The sequence below is a fragment of the Gymnodraco acuticeps genome, unplaced genomic scaffold (genome assembly GCF_902827175.1).
Source record: "Gymnodraco acuticeps unplaced genomic scaffold, fGymAcu1.1, whole genome shotgun sequence".
NCBI classification, from domain to species: Eukaryota; Metazoa; Chordata; class Actinopteri; order Perciformes; family Bathydraconidae; genus Gymnodraco; species Gymnodraco acuticeps.
This window is the reverse complement of record NW_022992100.1, coordinates 61,967-77,614: the sequence shown is the minus strand read 5'-3', so window position 1 is coordinate 77,614 and position 15,648 is coordinate 61,967. Positions and strand designations below refer to the sequence as shown.

The following is a 15,648-nucleotide window of genomic DNA, read 5'->3' as shown; positions in this document are numbered from 1 at the left end:
ACCATCACCTCATGTTGCAGCATGATAATGCACGGCCCCATGTTGCAAGGATCTGTACACAATTCCTGGAGGCTGAAAACATCCCAGTTCTTGCATGGCCAGCATACTCACCGGACATGTCACCCATTGAGCATGTTTGGGATGCTCTGGATCGGCGTATACGACAGCGTGTTCCAGTTCCTGCCAATATCCAGCAACTTCGCACAGCCATTGAAGAGGAGTGGACCAACATTCCACAGGCCACAATCAACAACCTGATCAACTCTATGCGAAGGAGATGTGTTGCACTGCGTGAGGCAAATGGTGGTCACACCAGATACTGACTGGTTTTCGGACCCCCCCAATAAAGCAAAACTGCACGTTTCAGAGTGGCCTTTTATTGTGGCCAGCCTAAGGCACACCTGTGCAATAATCATGTTGTCTAATCAGCATCTTGATATGCCACACCTGTGAGGTGGGATGGATTATCTCAGCAAAGGAGAAGTGCTCACTATCACAGATTTGTGCAGATTTTAGAACAATATTTGAGAGAAATGGTTATTTTGTGTATATAGAAAATGTTTTAGATCTTTGAGTTCATCTCATGAAAAATGGGAGCAAAAACAAAAATGTTGCATTTATATTGTTGTTCAGTGTAGATATATGTATAAGGTAATTAATATGATATCAAACATTAGGGGCAGCTATCACAGATTATTTCTATATTACATCTCTGAAGGTTCACACTTATAAATGGTTGAAAATCCTACATGTATTACACCAGTTTTTTTAGATGAATCTGTGATGTCAACTACCACTGCAGTACCTCCTAGTGATGTGAAGTTTGCGAACGATCCGATTCTTTTGAATGGCCCTTTGGCACGAATGAAGGGAACCGAGTCCTACTTGGTGAGAGCTGTTCTTTTTATCGTTGGTTCACTGCCTGTCATAAATCCACTCGCCTTTACGGGAACTTTCTTTCCTGAATGCCAACTTGCCGTAGATGATGGCATAACGCATGCTGCTTGAGTAGTAGTTTGGCTGGCTGAGAGATGTAGTAAGTTATACATTTTCTGTGAGTAAAAGTATATTTCTGGCAATACAGTCAATCATTATCCTGGTGATTATTTCGCAGATAAACCTATTAACCCCGCACCCTTAAAAAATAAACGGCTCTTTTGAACGGCTCTCGGAAAGGAACGGAGCCATAAGATCCGTCTCCTTTTAAAGGGCCGTAATTCCCATCACTAGTACCTCCAGCCGGGATGTTTTGATTATGTTTAGAATATATCAGCGCTCCCTGCTGGTGTTCCAGAGGTTTGCAAGTGCAATACAAAAGCTTTGCAGTCTTTGGTGCACATGATCGGACAAAAGGACTTGAGACACAGAAAGAAGATATCAAAGTCAGTCAAGAATAGAACAATAGAACAATTCATGTAAAAGCATTTTATATAAAAGATTGAGCATTGGGTCACATTCAGTCATTTTACAACATTAGTAGTTAATGCTTCACAATGAGGTATCAATGGAAAATTCTCCTTTTCTGTTACTTAAAAGACACTTAAAATCACAGGTACATTTTTAAATGTATGCATTTTAGACAAGATAACAATTTGGCAAACATATAGATTGTAAATCACAAACAATATCACATTATTGATAGAAACAAGTATCACAGTTCATTGTTCTTTTTAACAAAGTAAATAAAAGAAACACCCCATTTTCCCAATCAACATCACATTAGTGTATGTGTTAAAAAGCCAGTGCCAAGTTGCATAAACTACCTTGAGTTTCAAACTTAAGTTTGTCCCATATGTCAAATATTATTCTAATCTCAAGTGTTTATCGAGAAGAATAACACTCCTTACCCAAGTGTTCAGACTAAGGCTTTCATGTTCTGTAGTCGTAACAGTAACACAGCACAAATGTAACTTGAGTTACAATGGTTACGCTTCAATCACATGATCATCCTTTAACATTACTTTTCAGCTTTATTTTCAAGGTTAGCTGTACTACTCCAAATGGAAAGCAAAGATAACACGAAAAGAAAGCGAAAACTGTGCAGAAGATGAGCATGTTGTTTGCCTCGAAGAATATGACACTGTATATAATATAATCAAAATGTTGAATAGAATACGAGGTTGAAGATTAAATCTATACTCTTTCAAAAGTACAATTTTGCTCATTATCCAGTGTGCTCTGATATATCCTCTCCAATCACCAAAAATAAGCAATGGTCTTATTTTCTACACATTACTTCACACTAGATTGGTATGGATCCTTTTAAAATGGCTACTAAGGACTCTTAGCAACACATGAGGAAATACTTAAATTGCTAAGTACAAACACATCATAAGACGATCCCTGTGGTGATTTAATGCAAATTTAGGGCTACCTTAACCTAAACGGTTTGTATGCAACTGTGCTGAGGAGACAAGTGCAGAAGGTGTGTGTGATCACTGAAGGAGGAAGGTATGCAGCTACCTAGACCAGCCTTTCTTTCTGTGAAAGAAAAAGTATTCATTATGAATGTCAGTTGTGTCAAAGAAATACAATCAGTATCAATAAATACATGTGTGCAATTTGTTCATGGTGAACAAAAATAAAATGTAGTGGAAGGCGTATATTAAAAATAACTTTGATTCATTAACAACCGAAAAGGCAGAGCTTGGCACACATAGTATTAAGACAGCCTTCTGCTCGCTCCCATCACTTCCACTGCTCCACATTGTCCATGTAATCCTCCATGGTGCCGTTCTCATCCTGGTCCCACCAGTCTGGGAGCGGCACCTCTGACGCCACATTGTCCCCGCCAGCCTTCCCCCTCGGTGGCTTCTCAGCGCCTGCAGAGCTACTCGCTGGCTGACGGGGGGGTTCTGTGGGCTTCAGCAGCCTCCCTTGCTTTGTCGTGAGTCTTCCACGGAGCCGCCTCCTCTCCTGCTGCCGCCTCGCCCTGGCCTGCCTGCGCTCCTGCTGCCTCGCCACCTGGAAGCGCTGCAAGAAAAGGTCACGGGCGTACTCGTACAGCTCTACATCCCATCGGTTCAGCTGGAGGATTTTGTGTTGTGCCTCAGGTGGGACATCAACGCTGGAGGCGCGTGTGCCGTTAAGCTGCGTGAAGGGTGCAATGAACTCTAGATTGAAGGTACGCTCAAACAGATACTGGGTTTTACGCTGGTACTCGGTCAGCCCAAAGAAGGCCATGCCTCGTAGGTTACGTTTGGCGCTCTCAAGAAGCAACGCACAGCGCTCGTCGTCGCTCATGGTGGAGACGTTGTAGCAGCCCACCAGGCTGAGGTCAGCCAGCATGCGGGTCTGCCGGTTGTTGGCTAGGTTGTAGGGGCAGTCCATGAACTCCTGCAGGGAGCAGCCGGACCAGTCGTCCCCTGAGTAACAGCTCGGCAGCTCAGACAGCGTCGGTGAACGTCCATCGCACACGTGTAAGGACGCCCTCCATGTAGCCCCCCGCTGCACGTGACGCCACTCACTCAGGAAGCGTGAAACTGGGTCTCTTAAGATGGTTATATAATAATAGTTTCTACTGTAAAGAAGAAAAAAATGTTAGTACTGTGATGGGGTTGTAACCATAAACTTATGTTGATAATAACCATGATATATCAAATATGTATATAAGTACCTTGTTAATAATACACATATGGTAAAAATGTTGTTAGGACTTGCCGATGTTTTGTTAATCTGTTAGCCCTTTATACTATCTGTAATTGGTATAGTTATTTTTAAAGATTTAAATGTTTTATTAAAATAATAATTAATCTGTAGATGATTTGTTTAACTATTGAAATAAGCATTTGATGTACTCATCATTGTGCTTTGATTAAGTATCTAAAGCAAATCATTGGTATGTGTGAAGTAGGTAAGTAAAAAAAAAAAAAAAAAGAGACTTTGTGATAAGCGAATGCGAGCTGAAATAATTAGTACATTGATTGATTAATTGATCGAATAATAAGTATGACTTTTGACGGGATAAACATGAAAAAAAGAAAGAAAAAAAGTTTGGGATGTAAGGCAAACTACCTTGTTTATGACCAAAACTAGGTTGGAATTTTGTGTGATTAACTGGAAAACAAATAAACAAATCAATAATGTTGATCACTTTGTTACCTGGGCTGTGTCTCGGGAGCCTCTCGTGAGTCCATGCGGGACGGGACGCAGCTGGTCAGCTCGGTCCAGTCCGCGTGAAGCCCGCAGCTCCATCCGGTGGAGAACCGGGAGAACAGCCAGGTTTCCATTTTACCTGGCCGCAAACAGGTACACTTCTTCTGACCTGCGTGGCACTCACAAGGCCTTTCCAGCTGGATATTACGCACCAGGTGTCGACCAAACGTGGTGCCACCTGTTTTCTGAATGTGCAGAAACACTATCACATCATCCCCTTTGATGTTGAAGTCTACACCACGATTTAAATCGGCCTGGGTGAAATTGAATCGGGGGATAAAGCGAACCAGGGCACCATCTTCAGCGATGTACGGATCCCTTTGCAGCCCGTCCTGGATTTCATTGCCCCCACCGCTCCTGGAACCAGTTGCAGCCCCGTCTTTAAACCAGGAGCCCAGGTGGTGCAGCATCTGGCACTCAGACCTGCTGGGGCACACATACTGGGTCATAATGATGCCAAAGAGCAACACCATGAGCAGGACGATCAGGACCCGGTGGTGTCTGATGCTGCTGCTGGACCTTTCATCCATTTTCCCGGTACGGACAAAACAACATCACCCGGGCTGGCCGGACCCCTGCCTCGGCTCGGCCGGCGGACCTCGGGGCATCTGCTTTATGAACGCTAGTGAAGCGAAAACAATAACAATGCAGTTGCTAATGCTAGCAAGCTAACGGCAGCTAACCCGAATGAAACTAAGATAAACGTAAATATAAAAACCTCATGTACTGTCTGTTGTATCTTATAAAGCAAGAATCACTTGTCTCGTGTGAAATCACAAAGTATTTTCCTCCAGTCGGATAAATTAGTTGTGTAAAGTGATAATCTTTGTTGCAGCAGTGAATCCGTGCCTCGATTCTTGACCTTTCTTCCCAGCAGCCTCTGCGCTATGTGGGCGTCAAGACTACGTCATGGTATGGTATGCTCCACAAATGATCCAAATGGAGGCACAATGTTAACCTAAAACACTGGTAAATGTTCTATCCATGCTTTTTTGTATGTCACAGTAGAGTATTTAGTATTAAGAAATCCAAAAAAAGTACACTTACGTTATGTTAGGTAACAATAAATTTTAGAATTGCAAAAACACAATTTCACGGCCGAAATAGCTCAGTTGGGAGAGCGTTAGACTGAAGATCTAAAGGTCCCTGGTTCGATCCCGGGTTTCGGCACTGCTTTTGGCACACCAAACAAACCTGGCATTTATCAGTTACAGTGCATATCATGTCAGGAATGTGTTGGAACCATAGAGGTTGGAACTTGATTGTAGCAGTTCAATTGCTATTTTTGATATCCTTTCAATTGGAAAAAAATGCAAAGAGATAAAGATACCATAACAGTACGTGGTGATTTTTAGGGAAATATGTGTCACAGATTAATCGATAGACTCTGATAGACGGATGCTTTATCAGTAGAATGGGTGGGGAATAGTATCATGGATGTTTAGAGGGATAGTCTGGATGCCATCTACAGAGAATACTTTCACCACAACTCCACCCACATTCCTTGCTTTGGCATCCAGCCACTCCTGAGCAATTCAAAACAGTTACTTAAAATGCAGTGTTGTCTTTTCTTCTTCTAGTGCCATTATTAGCCAATTATGAGTCCAAACCATGGATGTATAATAAGAAACATGTTCTAGCCTAGCAGATGAATAATTTGCAAGTCTGTGTGTTTGCAAGTAAACCAGCTTGTCTGGGAAAACATTGCTCTTGTGGCGACTGATTTGGTATATTTAATACGTTTTTATTTGTTTAGATGTGTGTTATTTTTTACAAAGTTAGACTCTTGTATTGAGTTTCTTCTGAACTAAATTAAGAAACCCACTCTGAACACCATCGTGCTGTCCAGGGGCGTTTCCTGGACCTGGAAACATTTGGGGCTTAGCCCACAGTGGCAGCGCCAGAGATTTTCTTTTGGGGGTGCTGTGGGGTAGCTTGACGTGCTCAAACATGTAAGGCAAGGCAAGTTTATTTATATAGCACTTTTCAACACAAGGCAATTCAAAGTGCTTTACAAAAAATGAAAGACATTAAGAAAAAGGCATTTAAAATCAGTCATTAAAAAGAAAAGCTAATAAAATAAACATTAAAAGAAAAAATACATGGATAAAAGTTTCAGTGCAGTCTAAGATATGAATAGTTCAATTAAACATTAAAAGAAAAAATACATGGATAAAAGTTACAGTGCAGTCTAAGATATGAATAGTTCAATTAAAAGCAACGACAAAAAGAAAAGTCTTCAGCCTGGATTTAAAAGTAGTCAGAGTTGCAGCGGACCTGCAGGTTTCTGGGAGTTTGTTCCAGAGATTTGGAGCATAATAACTGAACGCTGCTTTACCATGTTTAGTTCTGACTCTGGGGACAGAAAGCTGACCAGTCCCTGAAGACCTGAGAGATCTGGATGGTTCATAATTTAGCAGGAGGTCAGAAATGTATTTTGGGCCTAAACCATTCAGTGCTTTATAAACCAGCAGCAGTATTTTGAAATATATTCTTTGACACACAGGAAGCCAGTGTAAAGACTTCAGAACAGGAGTGACGTGATCCACTTTCTTAGTGTTAGTGAGGACTCGAGCAGCGGCGTTCTGAATCAGCTGCAGCTTCCTAATAGATTTTTTAGTGAGACCTGTGAAGACAGCATTGCAGTAGTCGAGTCTACTGAAGATAAAAGCATGGACAAGTTTTTCCAAATCCTGCTGTGACATTAGTCTTTTAATCCTAGATATATTCTTTAGGTGATAGTAGGCTGATTTAGTAACTGTTTTAATGTGACTGTTGAAACTCAGGTCAGAGTCCATGACTACACATAGATTTCTGGCTTTATCTGTTGTTTTGAACATTGCAGACTGAAGCTCAGCGCTAACTTTTATACGTTCTGACTTGGCTCCAAAAACCATTACCTCAGTTTTATCTTTGTTTAATTGGAGAAAGTTCTGACACATCCAGTCATTGATTTGTTCAATGCACTTACTCAGTGTTTGAATTGGAGCATAGTCTCCTGGTGAAATTGTTACGTACATTTGTGTGTCATCTGCATAGCTATGGTAACTTATTTTGTTGTTCTTCATTATCTGAGCCAGTGGTAGCATGTAGATGTTAAAGAGAAGAGGCCCCAAGATGGAGCCTTGAGGAACCCCACATGTCATATTTGTCAACTCAGATGTGTATTTACTAGGGCTGTCAAGTTAACGCGTTAATAACGCGTTAACGCAAAAAAAATAAATAACGCCACTAATTATTTTAACGCGATTAACGCATGTGTATTTTTTTTCCTCGGCCGCCCCGTAGTTTCAGAGCGCATCGAATTTAAAATACCATCTACAAGCTGATGCTGACAGCCCCGCTCCTGCCGCCCGCTTGTGGCAGACCACACTTCCACGCTCACCGACAGGCACCGACTGGCTGTTGGGAGGACCGGGAGGGTGTGTGTATGTGTGGCCCGAGCGAGCGAGAGAGAGACCTTACGTGCATTGTTGTTGTTAGCATCTGGTGCTAGCTAGCTGCGCTAACGGATATGGAGCTGTTTAAATGAAAACAGAGGAGCGACATTTCGCCACAACTGCGCCGAGCACTTGACTTTATGCAGGCAGCCAGACAGTGGGACATTGTACGAACAGTCAGCACACTCAGCACGGATAGTGCGCAACATGATTGCAGCGTCCAGGCAGCTCCCGTTCGAGCATATGCCTTGAGTTGCACATAGCTCCAACGATCCATCACACACACACACACACACACACACACACACACACACACACACACACACACACACACACACACACACACACACACACACACACACACACACACACACACACACACACACACACACACACACACACACACACACACACACACACACACACACCATTTGTATTGTATTATTGTATGAGAGAGGTTCCAGGTTAAATTGAGGCGAATATTTGTAATGTTCAGAGGTTGTTGTGTTTAATATTCATGAGAATATTTGTCATTGTTCAGATTATAATAAACATTAGCATAAAGCATATTTGTCCACTCATAGGTTGATAAGAGTATTAAAAACTTGAAAAATATTCCTCTAAGGTACATTTAGAACAGATCAAAAATGTGCGATTAATTTGCGATTAATCGCGATTAACTATTAATTAATTAATTAATCGACTGACAGCCCTAGTATTTACCTATAGAAACAAAGTTGTTTCTGTCCTTTAAGTAGGATTCAAACCAATTTAGAACTGTTTCCGATAGTCCCACCCAGTTTTCCAGTCGGTCTAGTAATATGCTGTGGTCAACAGTGTCAAACGCAGCACTGAGATCTAATAATACTAACACTGAAGTTCTGCCACTGTCTGTGTTAAAGTGGATGTCATTAAAGACCTTTACAAGAGCAGTCTCAGTGCTGTGGTTTGGACGAAAGCCTGACTGGAACACATCGAAACAGTTATTTAAATGCAAGAAATTACTCAACTTTTTCAATGATTTTACCTAGAAATGGGAGGTTTGATATGGGCCTGTAATTGTTCATTACTGAAGCATCTAGATTATTCTTTTTTAAGAGCGGTTTAATGACTGCAGTTTTCAGGGCCTGTGGAAAAATACCTGAGTGAAGAGATTTGTTTACTATATGAAGTAGATCTGAGGCCATGCAAGGCCAAACATCTTTAAAAAATCCTGTTGGAATAATATCAAGGCAGCAGGAGGAGGATTTCAGAAGTTGTATAATGTCCTCTAGGTTTTTATCATTAATCTGATGGAATTGTGTCATGGTGTTTGAATTGATGTTAAGTGGACACAGAGACAACACATTTGCTGTTCCTGATGCAGAGGCACTGACTGCTTTTATGTAGGGTTTACCATTAAGGTACTGGGCGCTACAGTTGAATTTTCTACTGCAACACTCCCCACACGCACACACATACAATGAAGGCTTGATAATCAGCTCACAGCATATAGGTGTAAACAGGGGTAAAGTGCTATTTTTATAAGTGGGGAGTGGACCTAACATCCTCTAGTCTAGGGGGGGGGGGGGTCCTGGAAGATTTTTTTGTAAATATTGAAGTTAAAAAGCATCAATCTGGTGCACTTTTAGTGCAAAATTAAGAGACCTATGGATACATCTCTCAACACCCATATGAAACAGAACTGTAAACAGATTTTCTGGCCCAGGCCAGGCGACGCCACTGAGTGCTGTCGATCCTGGATCGCCTGCTGATTAGAGTCATTAATTATCAGGCCCTGCCCTTCATCAATGATTATCCAGATAATGTCTGCAGCGGTCTGCAGGGGGATTTTTTCCTCTCCTGCACGAGCGGATAAAAAAGAGGTCAGTTGGTCAGATGAGGTCAGGTCGCCGTGGTTACATTGTACGTTACGTTACGTTACTGTTGGAGGAATTTCAAATGATTGTCTGTGGGAAGATGTGTCACTCTGCACAATATTAAAGCAACCTCTCAGGCTAACAGAATAAATGCAAATACTAGTAAAACGTGTTTTTTGGAGAGGAACAAAAGTTGCCAATCAAATGTATAATACCACCGTGTATAAAATACTCTGTTATACACCAACAATTGCAGTATTAAACTAACTGAAGTAAAAGTGCATCGGTAATTGCATGTATACAGGTTAATGGATATATAAAGAAGCATAGGCTACAATTAAAATATTCGTATTAAGTACAATTATTTTAAACTATGAGTAGTAGTAGTAGTAGTACCACTACGTTTTTTTACTTGTATAACATTTAACAGTAATAATAATTTGTCTTTTTGGTTGTTGCTTTACCCTGCGGAGTGATACCTCACCTCACAGAGCGATGTTGTTGTGCAACAGCCGGCGGCCATGACTCGGTCCCCGCCCTGAAATCTTTAAATACCCACAGTGAACCGTTACACGAGAATACACACACACACACACACACACACACACACACACACACACACACACACACACACACACACACACACACACACACACACACACACACACACACACACACACACACACACACGACCACACACGCGACACACCCAGTGATGTGCTGACATTTTCCATTATTTTTAAAAAACTTCGCCGTTTAGTTTTGCACCATGGAGCTGGCCCGGCGGCTGCTGCTGGCTCACTGTGCCGCTCACGCCCTCTCTGTGGCGGCCGGGCTGCTGGTGGTCGTTCCCATGGCTCTGAACGGATCCGCGTTTAAAGGCCGCTGCGCACTCTTCTCCACCGGCTTCTGGAGGACAGAGGACCGGGCAGAGCTGACGGGGCAGCCGGGGGACGTCTCTCAGCTGGTGGTGCAGCAGTGGGGGCATCCGGCTGCCTGCCAGTTCGCCACATTTGTCGGTATTTTCACGGTGCTGTACGGGGCAGCGCAGGGCTGGAGGAGCCTCTTCTATCTGCACGGAAGACATGATGAGTGAGTACCACATTAAATAATAACTGCAGCACTGACCTGATTATACTGCACTTACTTCTATTATTGAGGTAGCCTACTTGTGCTTTATTTGAGTATTTCTATGATAGAACTTTGGCATTTGACTCCATTACATAATCAACAGCAGTGGTGTAAAGTAACTAAGTACATTTGCTCAAGTACTATATTTAAGTACAGTTTTGAGGGCTAGTTCTTGACTTTTGCTACTATTCGGAGGTAAATCGTGTACTTTTACTTCATTACATTTATCTAATATATTTAGTTTGCCGTGTTGGATTTATGATTTATAATAATCAATTATTTAGTTACACCTGGAGTATCCTTGCAGTAGGCCTATACAAAGTCATCAAAATGAGCTGCACCATTAACCAGCTTTGATAACACTCTCATGCATCTATAATCAAAACGTGTTATATAAATGGTTCTCAAATGGGCCAATCTGCATAATGACTACTTTTACTTTCGCTACTTTGAGTATATTTTAATACTTGCATTACTTTTACTTGTAACAGAGTATTCTTACACTATATACATAGCTGCCAGTAATGGAGGTAATGCATTTAGTCTTTTTTTTGTTTATTTAACTTATGTTGAAATGTTTTGGCTCTATGACACCTGACACCCTTCAAATGTGTATCTTCCTGGTCGAATGCACTTATTGTAAGTCGCTTTGGATAAAAGCGTCAGCTAAATGCAATGTAACGTATGTTCTGTGTGTTTCTGCTTAGCACCCTGTTTTCATCCTTCCTGACGGTTGTGCTGAGTGTGTGTGTGCTCTTCCTGTCCGGAGGGGCCAGTGTCATCTTGTCTCTGGGCTTCTACTCCTGGTGCGACACCGTGACTAATCTCAACACTCGACCATACAGGTAGGCACCTTGTCTGAGGGTGAATCCCCCTGTGTGCAGAGCTGAACAACAAGAAGAATCTTCTGTACATACTGTGTCAAATCCAAAGAAATCAAAAATACAGTGAACATTCATGAGTGTTTTTTGTGATAATTTCTCATTCCTTCTTGTTTTGTTGTCCAGCTGTTCAGAGTCCCAGTCTGTTCCACTTTACCTGGATGTGGACACCTCGTCTTTCTACACAGAGCTCAGTCTGGCACAGGTAGGAGCATTCTCAAGTTTACACCCAGAGGAAAAAACATAAACAATTTGTTCATCAGTGAGATAAAATCATATCCACTATTCAACAACAAGCCTCTTCAACAGACAATGTATCTTTTCATAAAATACAGAAACATGATACTGGAATATTCTGTGCTACAGCATTCATTGCTAACATTTATCAGATGCCTGCCTTCATTTCCCACCCTTCGGAGAGCCTCAAGGAGCTCTGGGACTTTCAGAATTTTCAGAATATTATTACAAAATATAGTATTATTCATAAGCTACCTCCACCTTATTAATATTATACAACATATATAGAATAAGTCAGAATACACTGTAAAAGACTACTAGGGAGGCTGTGGCTCAGTGGATAGTGTTCTGGACTTCGAATCAGGGGATAGCAAGTTCCCACTGCAGTCAGCATGTCGTTGTGTCCCTGAGCAAGACACTTCACCCCAAATTGCTCCTGTGGGGATTGTCCACACTCCACAGTACTGAATGTATGTAAGTCGCTTAGGATAAAAGTGTCTAACAAATGACATGTCATGTACTAGAAGAAATATAAACATAAGACACTTCACGATACAAACATGTAAAGAAGTTGCAGTTGTTTTGCCATTTGAAGGTTACTTATTCCTCAAAAGTCTTTCCCCTGGATATTTTCTGGCGATTTAGTTTTTCTAAACCCATTTTTTGCAGCTTTCCACACAGACGAGCGTGCGTGGCCTTGATGTTTTCTTCATGTGAGCGTGACTGTAAGCTTTATTAATCACACCTCTCCTCAGGCGTCTCTGTGGGGAGTGACGGCTCTGTGGCTGGCCCACTCCATCCTGGCCTTCCTGCGGCTCTACCACTCCCACAGCCAGCACATCAGCGGGCCCTGTGGCCCCCGAGAGAAGGAGCTGCTGCTGAGACACAGTCTGTCCGACAGCGGCTCCCCCACACCTCCCACCGCTGCCACTCCCACCATCTTTGTCTAACTGAGAGGTAGTGATACCACATGATGCACTCTGCTGTCAGAAATACGTTTTAAACGTAATGTCCCCCCCTTATCACTACTGCATGTAGAATATGGGCATGAAAGTGTTTGATTAATTTAATATAATTCATACTTCTTCATCTTATGTAATTGAAGAGCCTAAGTGAGAAACAGTATAGGAGTTGATATCAGCTGTCAGCTGATGAATAGCAAAATGTCAGTATAGAAATGCCAAAGATTTGTTTCAGGTCATTTAAAGACAGTCTCCATGATAGGATAGCACTAACACGTCTCTGTTTAGCATCCTGGAGGCAGTCAGGCTGTATTATACATTTTAAGATGTTGAGCATCACTAAAACACCACAACTTCAGTTTCTGCCATGTATGTTCGATTACATTTGAGCCACAGATCTCAACATCTATTTTTCTTAATCCTTAAAAAAAATATATTTTCTAAAATCCTCAAAGACTCTTTTAACCATTTGGATGAAAACAAACCCGTCACTGCACAATAAAGATGCTCATCTCATTTTAGAGTGCAGTTAAGAGTAACCAAAGGTTGAATTATTAGACATTTTCAGTATTTAAACCCAGCTTTGGCAAAAAGAACGACAGAAGATTGAAAACTTTGTCCGTACGAGAGTTAGGGAAACGCATCCTGATATACTTTGGTTTGGTTATTTTGGTATAGTTTGTTATAAATGATCAGATGTGATAATAATACAGGTACAGTTAGCATTTTGTGTACACACCAATCATGTGTTACGTATCTGTACATACACTACATGTGTTGCCAGTTTTCCTTTCTACTCAAATGTAAACACCACACAGAGTCCTCCCACTTTTTGCATATGCGACCTGTGAGGGAGGCCAGTGATTGGAACTTGGTGTCGCTTCTTCTGGTTTCACAAAGATAATGTTAATGAATTACTCTAAACATTTAACACAACACAAGCAACTTAGTTAGGCTAAGTATTTCGGAATAATGTGTGAGAAAGGTTGTTTCCTTTTGTTCCCAAATGGCCTAAATTGAATGAATGCAACATTACATAATGTATGTATTAGCTTGCTTTGTTATGCATGACAAAACATCCATGCAGAATGGCTTACATATGTCATTTCCACCTACATGTTTTTGTTTTCATCTTGCAACAATATTTTTGTTTGTTTATTTATATATATATATATATATATATATATATATATATATATATATATATGGTTAAAAGAGTCTTAAATAACTTCCCTCCTAACTTAAACAATCTGTGGAAAGTTGCATGACAGCCAATAACTGACACTTACCTCAAGTAAAATGGGATTTCACAGAGCGAAAAAAACACTCATTAGAATAATTTAAAGCAGATGTATTAAATTACATATTAACCACAGTGTTAAAATGATCCTTGTCATTTGACGGTACATTAATAATGCAGTATAGTTCATTCAAATCACTGAAACACCACGAGCAACCGGATGGTGTTCTTCCTTCAGTCTTTGTTAAATATATTCAGTATGCATGGTTGTTTACATTGCCTCTGGAGTCTGACATGTTTGCACAGTTGTTACTCGTCAGGGAGAATACACTTTGTTTGTTCTGAGTGTAATATTCAGATGTAGCACTGAGGCGCTTTTATTGTGGAGAAGCATGTGGTGACAGTGTGACGGAGCCACGAGTACCAGGCTCACTGTGTGAGCATGACCCAAATGTTCTGTTGTGTAACGGAGAAATCACTGCTGACCCTCTCTCTTCTTGTGACGATTTTTATCATGATGCTGTTTGTCTGGACGCAGCCGCTCTCAGGGCGTAGATGGAGCAATCAAACAAGTGATGAGAAAATAAGTTACTACCTTTGCTGAGTGTCTAAAACAAATGATTCAAAGTTGTTTCTAAACTTCTCTCCTATTATCTTCAACCAAGTGGCTGTAATGAAACACAGATAGCGGAGAAATAAATCTGAAGTACAGAGAGAGGAGACAGTAGTGAAGTTGAATTGTAATATATGAAATGTTTTTGTATTATAACTGACAATAGTCTTGCTTTTTTACCTGTTTCTGCTTGTTCACCTTTTTGCATTTGTCTTGTTTGTCCCATCATGAAAGAATGTCTCCACTCATAAATACCTAAATGAATACTGACTGTAACATTAGCCTTTTTTGTACGTGGAAAATGTAGGCAGACTGTGACATGATTTATTTGTCTTGCCTTTCAAAGGAGAAACATGACCAGAACAAGAATATAAATATAATACTGGAGATGATTCAAAAAGTTTAAAGTAGGTTAAGGGTTACTTTCCTAATGCTTACACACGTTTTTACAAGTGTCATAGGACATTCATATTATCATAATATATAATTAATCATATCACAAATCCCATTTCAAAGGAACACAAAAGTATGAAATTGGTTTCTTCTTATTTTAATCTCTGATACATATGATCCATATTTCAACAGAAAGAGCAACTTTTTTTTTGATTTGCCAATCATATGTTTATTTAAGAAGGAATTTGGATAAACTTTGACTGAGTATTTTTGTATTTTTTGTTGTTGGTTCTGAATATTTCAATCACTGCAGAACAGTAGAGTCTGTGTACCTTTGTTTCAATTGTTTTTCTTTCTTAAACCAGTAAACGGAAAAGGGACTCCAATGCGTTTTTGTTTTTTTGCATTACTGAATGGTCAAAGGATCTTGGAGAGAGAGAGAGAAATGCCGAGAGATTTTGTTTAGACGCTGGCAAGCCTTCCAGGCAGTATTTTTTCATTTGTTACTTGTTTTTTCCCCCTGTTTTGATAAATGAGTCTCTCTCAAATTACTTAAAGGTTCTCTTTATTTTAATAAATCCTAATATACCCTGGCTCAATCTCATTGAGAGTAATGGCCTTCAACTGAAAATAGATTAATAAGGAAGCTGATGGCTCGGGGGGGGGGGGGGGGGGGGGGGGGGTGGGGTAGTAGTACGTTGATTTTTGGATTACAGTATTGAATTGTATGTAAATTA

The 15,648-nt window shown here is 40.8% G+C and overlaps 2 protein-coding genes and 1 non-coding gene across 4 annotated transcripts; 2 read left to right on the top strand and 1 right to left on the bottom strand.

Annotated features, from left to right (window-relative positions):
• Window positions 1-1,410: 1,410 nt before the first annotated feature.
• On the bottom strand, window positions 1,411-5,032 carry hs6st2 (heparan sulfate 6-O-sulfotransferase 2). 2 transcript variants are annotated; one of them, XM_034202957.1, is made up of 2 exons: window positions 4,102-5,032; window positions 1,411-3,520 (listed from the first exon to the last, which is right to left on the bottom strand). In XM_034202957.1, exons 1-2 carry the CDS (start codon window positions 4,683-4,685, stop codon window positions 2,689-2,691), a joined length of 1,416 nt encoding a protein of 471 aa, XP_034058848.1. In that variant the 5' UTR covers window positions 4,686-5,032; the 3' UTR covers window positions 1,411-2,688. The 2 variants fall into 2 exon arrangements, with proteins under 2 accessions (XP_034058848.1, XP_034058849.1); XM_034202958.1 differs by having other exon boundaries at window positions 1,411-3,517.
• Window positions 5,033-5,252: 220 nt separating this feature from the next.
• trnaf-gaa lies at window positions 5,253-5,325 on the top strand. Its single transcript has one exon. It is a non-coding gene; the product is annotated as a tRNA-Phe (tRNA).
• Window positions 5,326-10,055: 4,730 nt separating this feature from the next.
• On the top strand, window positions 10,056-14,788 carry zgc:153018 (uncharacterized protein LOC767701 homolog). Its single transcript, XM_034202940.1, has 4 exons — window positions 10,056-10,546; window positions 11,293-11,430; window positions 11,593-11,671; window positions 12,459-14,788. The coding sequence occupies exons 1-4, from the start codon at window positions 10,224-10,226 to the stop codon at window positions 12,651-12,653; spliced, it is 735 nt and encodes a 244-aa protein (XP_034058831.1). The 5' UTR covers window positions 10,056-10,223; the 3' UTR covers window positions 12,654-14,788.
• Window positions 14,789-15,648: the final 860 nt, after the last annotated feature.

What these genes read in the sequence shown, in the direction of transcription:
- zgc:153018 (XM_034202940.1), top strand. Translation starts at nt 10,224, where the DNA reads ATGGAGCTGGCCCGGCGGCTGCTGCTGGCTCACTGTGCCGCTCACGCC. An exon ending in CTGCACGGAAGACATGATGA is followed by an intron (nt 10,547 to 11,292) that starts GTGAGTACCACA and finishes GTTTCTGCTTAG; the next exon opens with CACCCTGTTTTCATCCTTCC. An exon ending in CAGAGCTCAGTCTGGCACAG is followed by an intron (nt 11,672 to 12,458) that starts GTAGGAGCATTC and finishes ACCTCTCCTCAG; the next exon opens with GCGTCTCTGTGGGGAGTGAC.
- hs6st2 (XM_034202957.1), bottom strand. Translation starts at nt 4,685, where the DNA reads ATGGATGAAAGGTCCAGCAGCAGCATCAGACACCACCGGGTCCTGATC. An exon ending in GCTCCCGAGACACAGCCCAG is followed by an intron (nt 3,521 to 4,101) that starts GTAACAAAGTGA and finishes TCTTCTTTACAG; the next exon opens with TAGAAACTATTATTATATAA.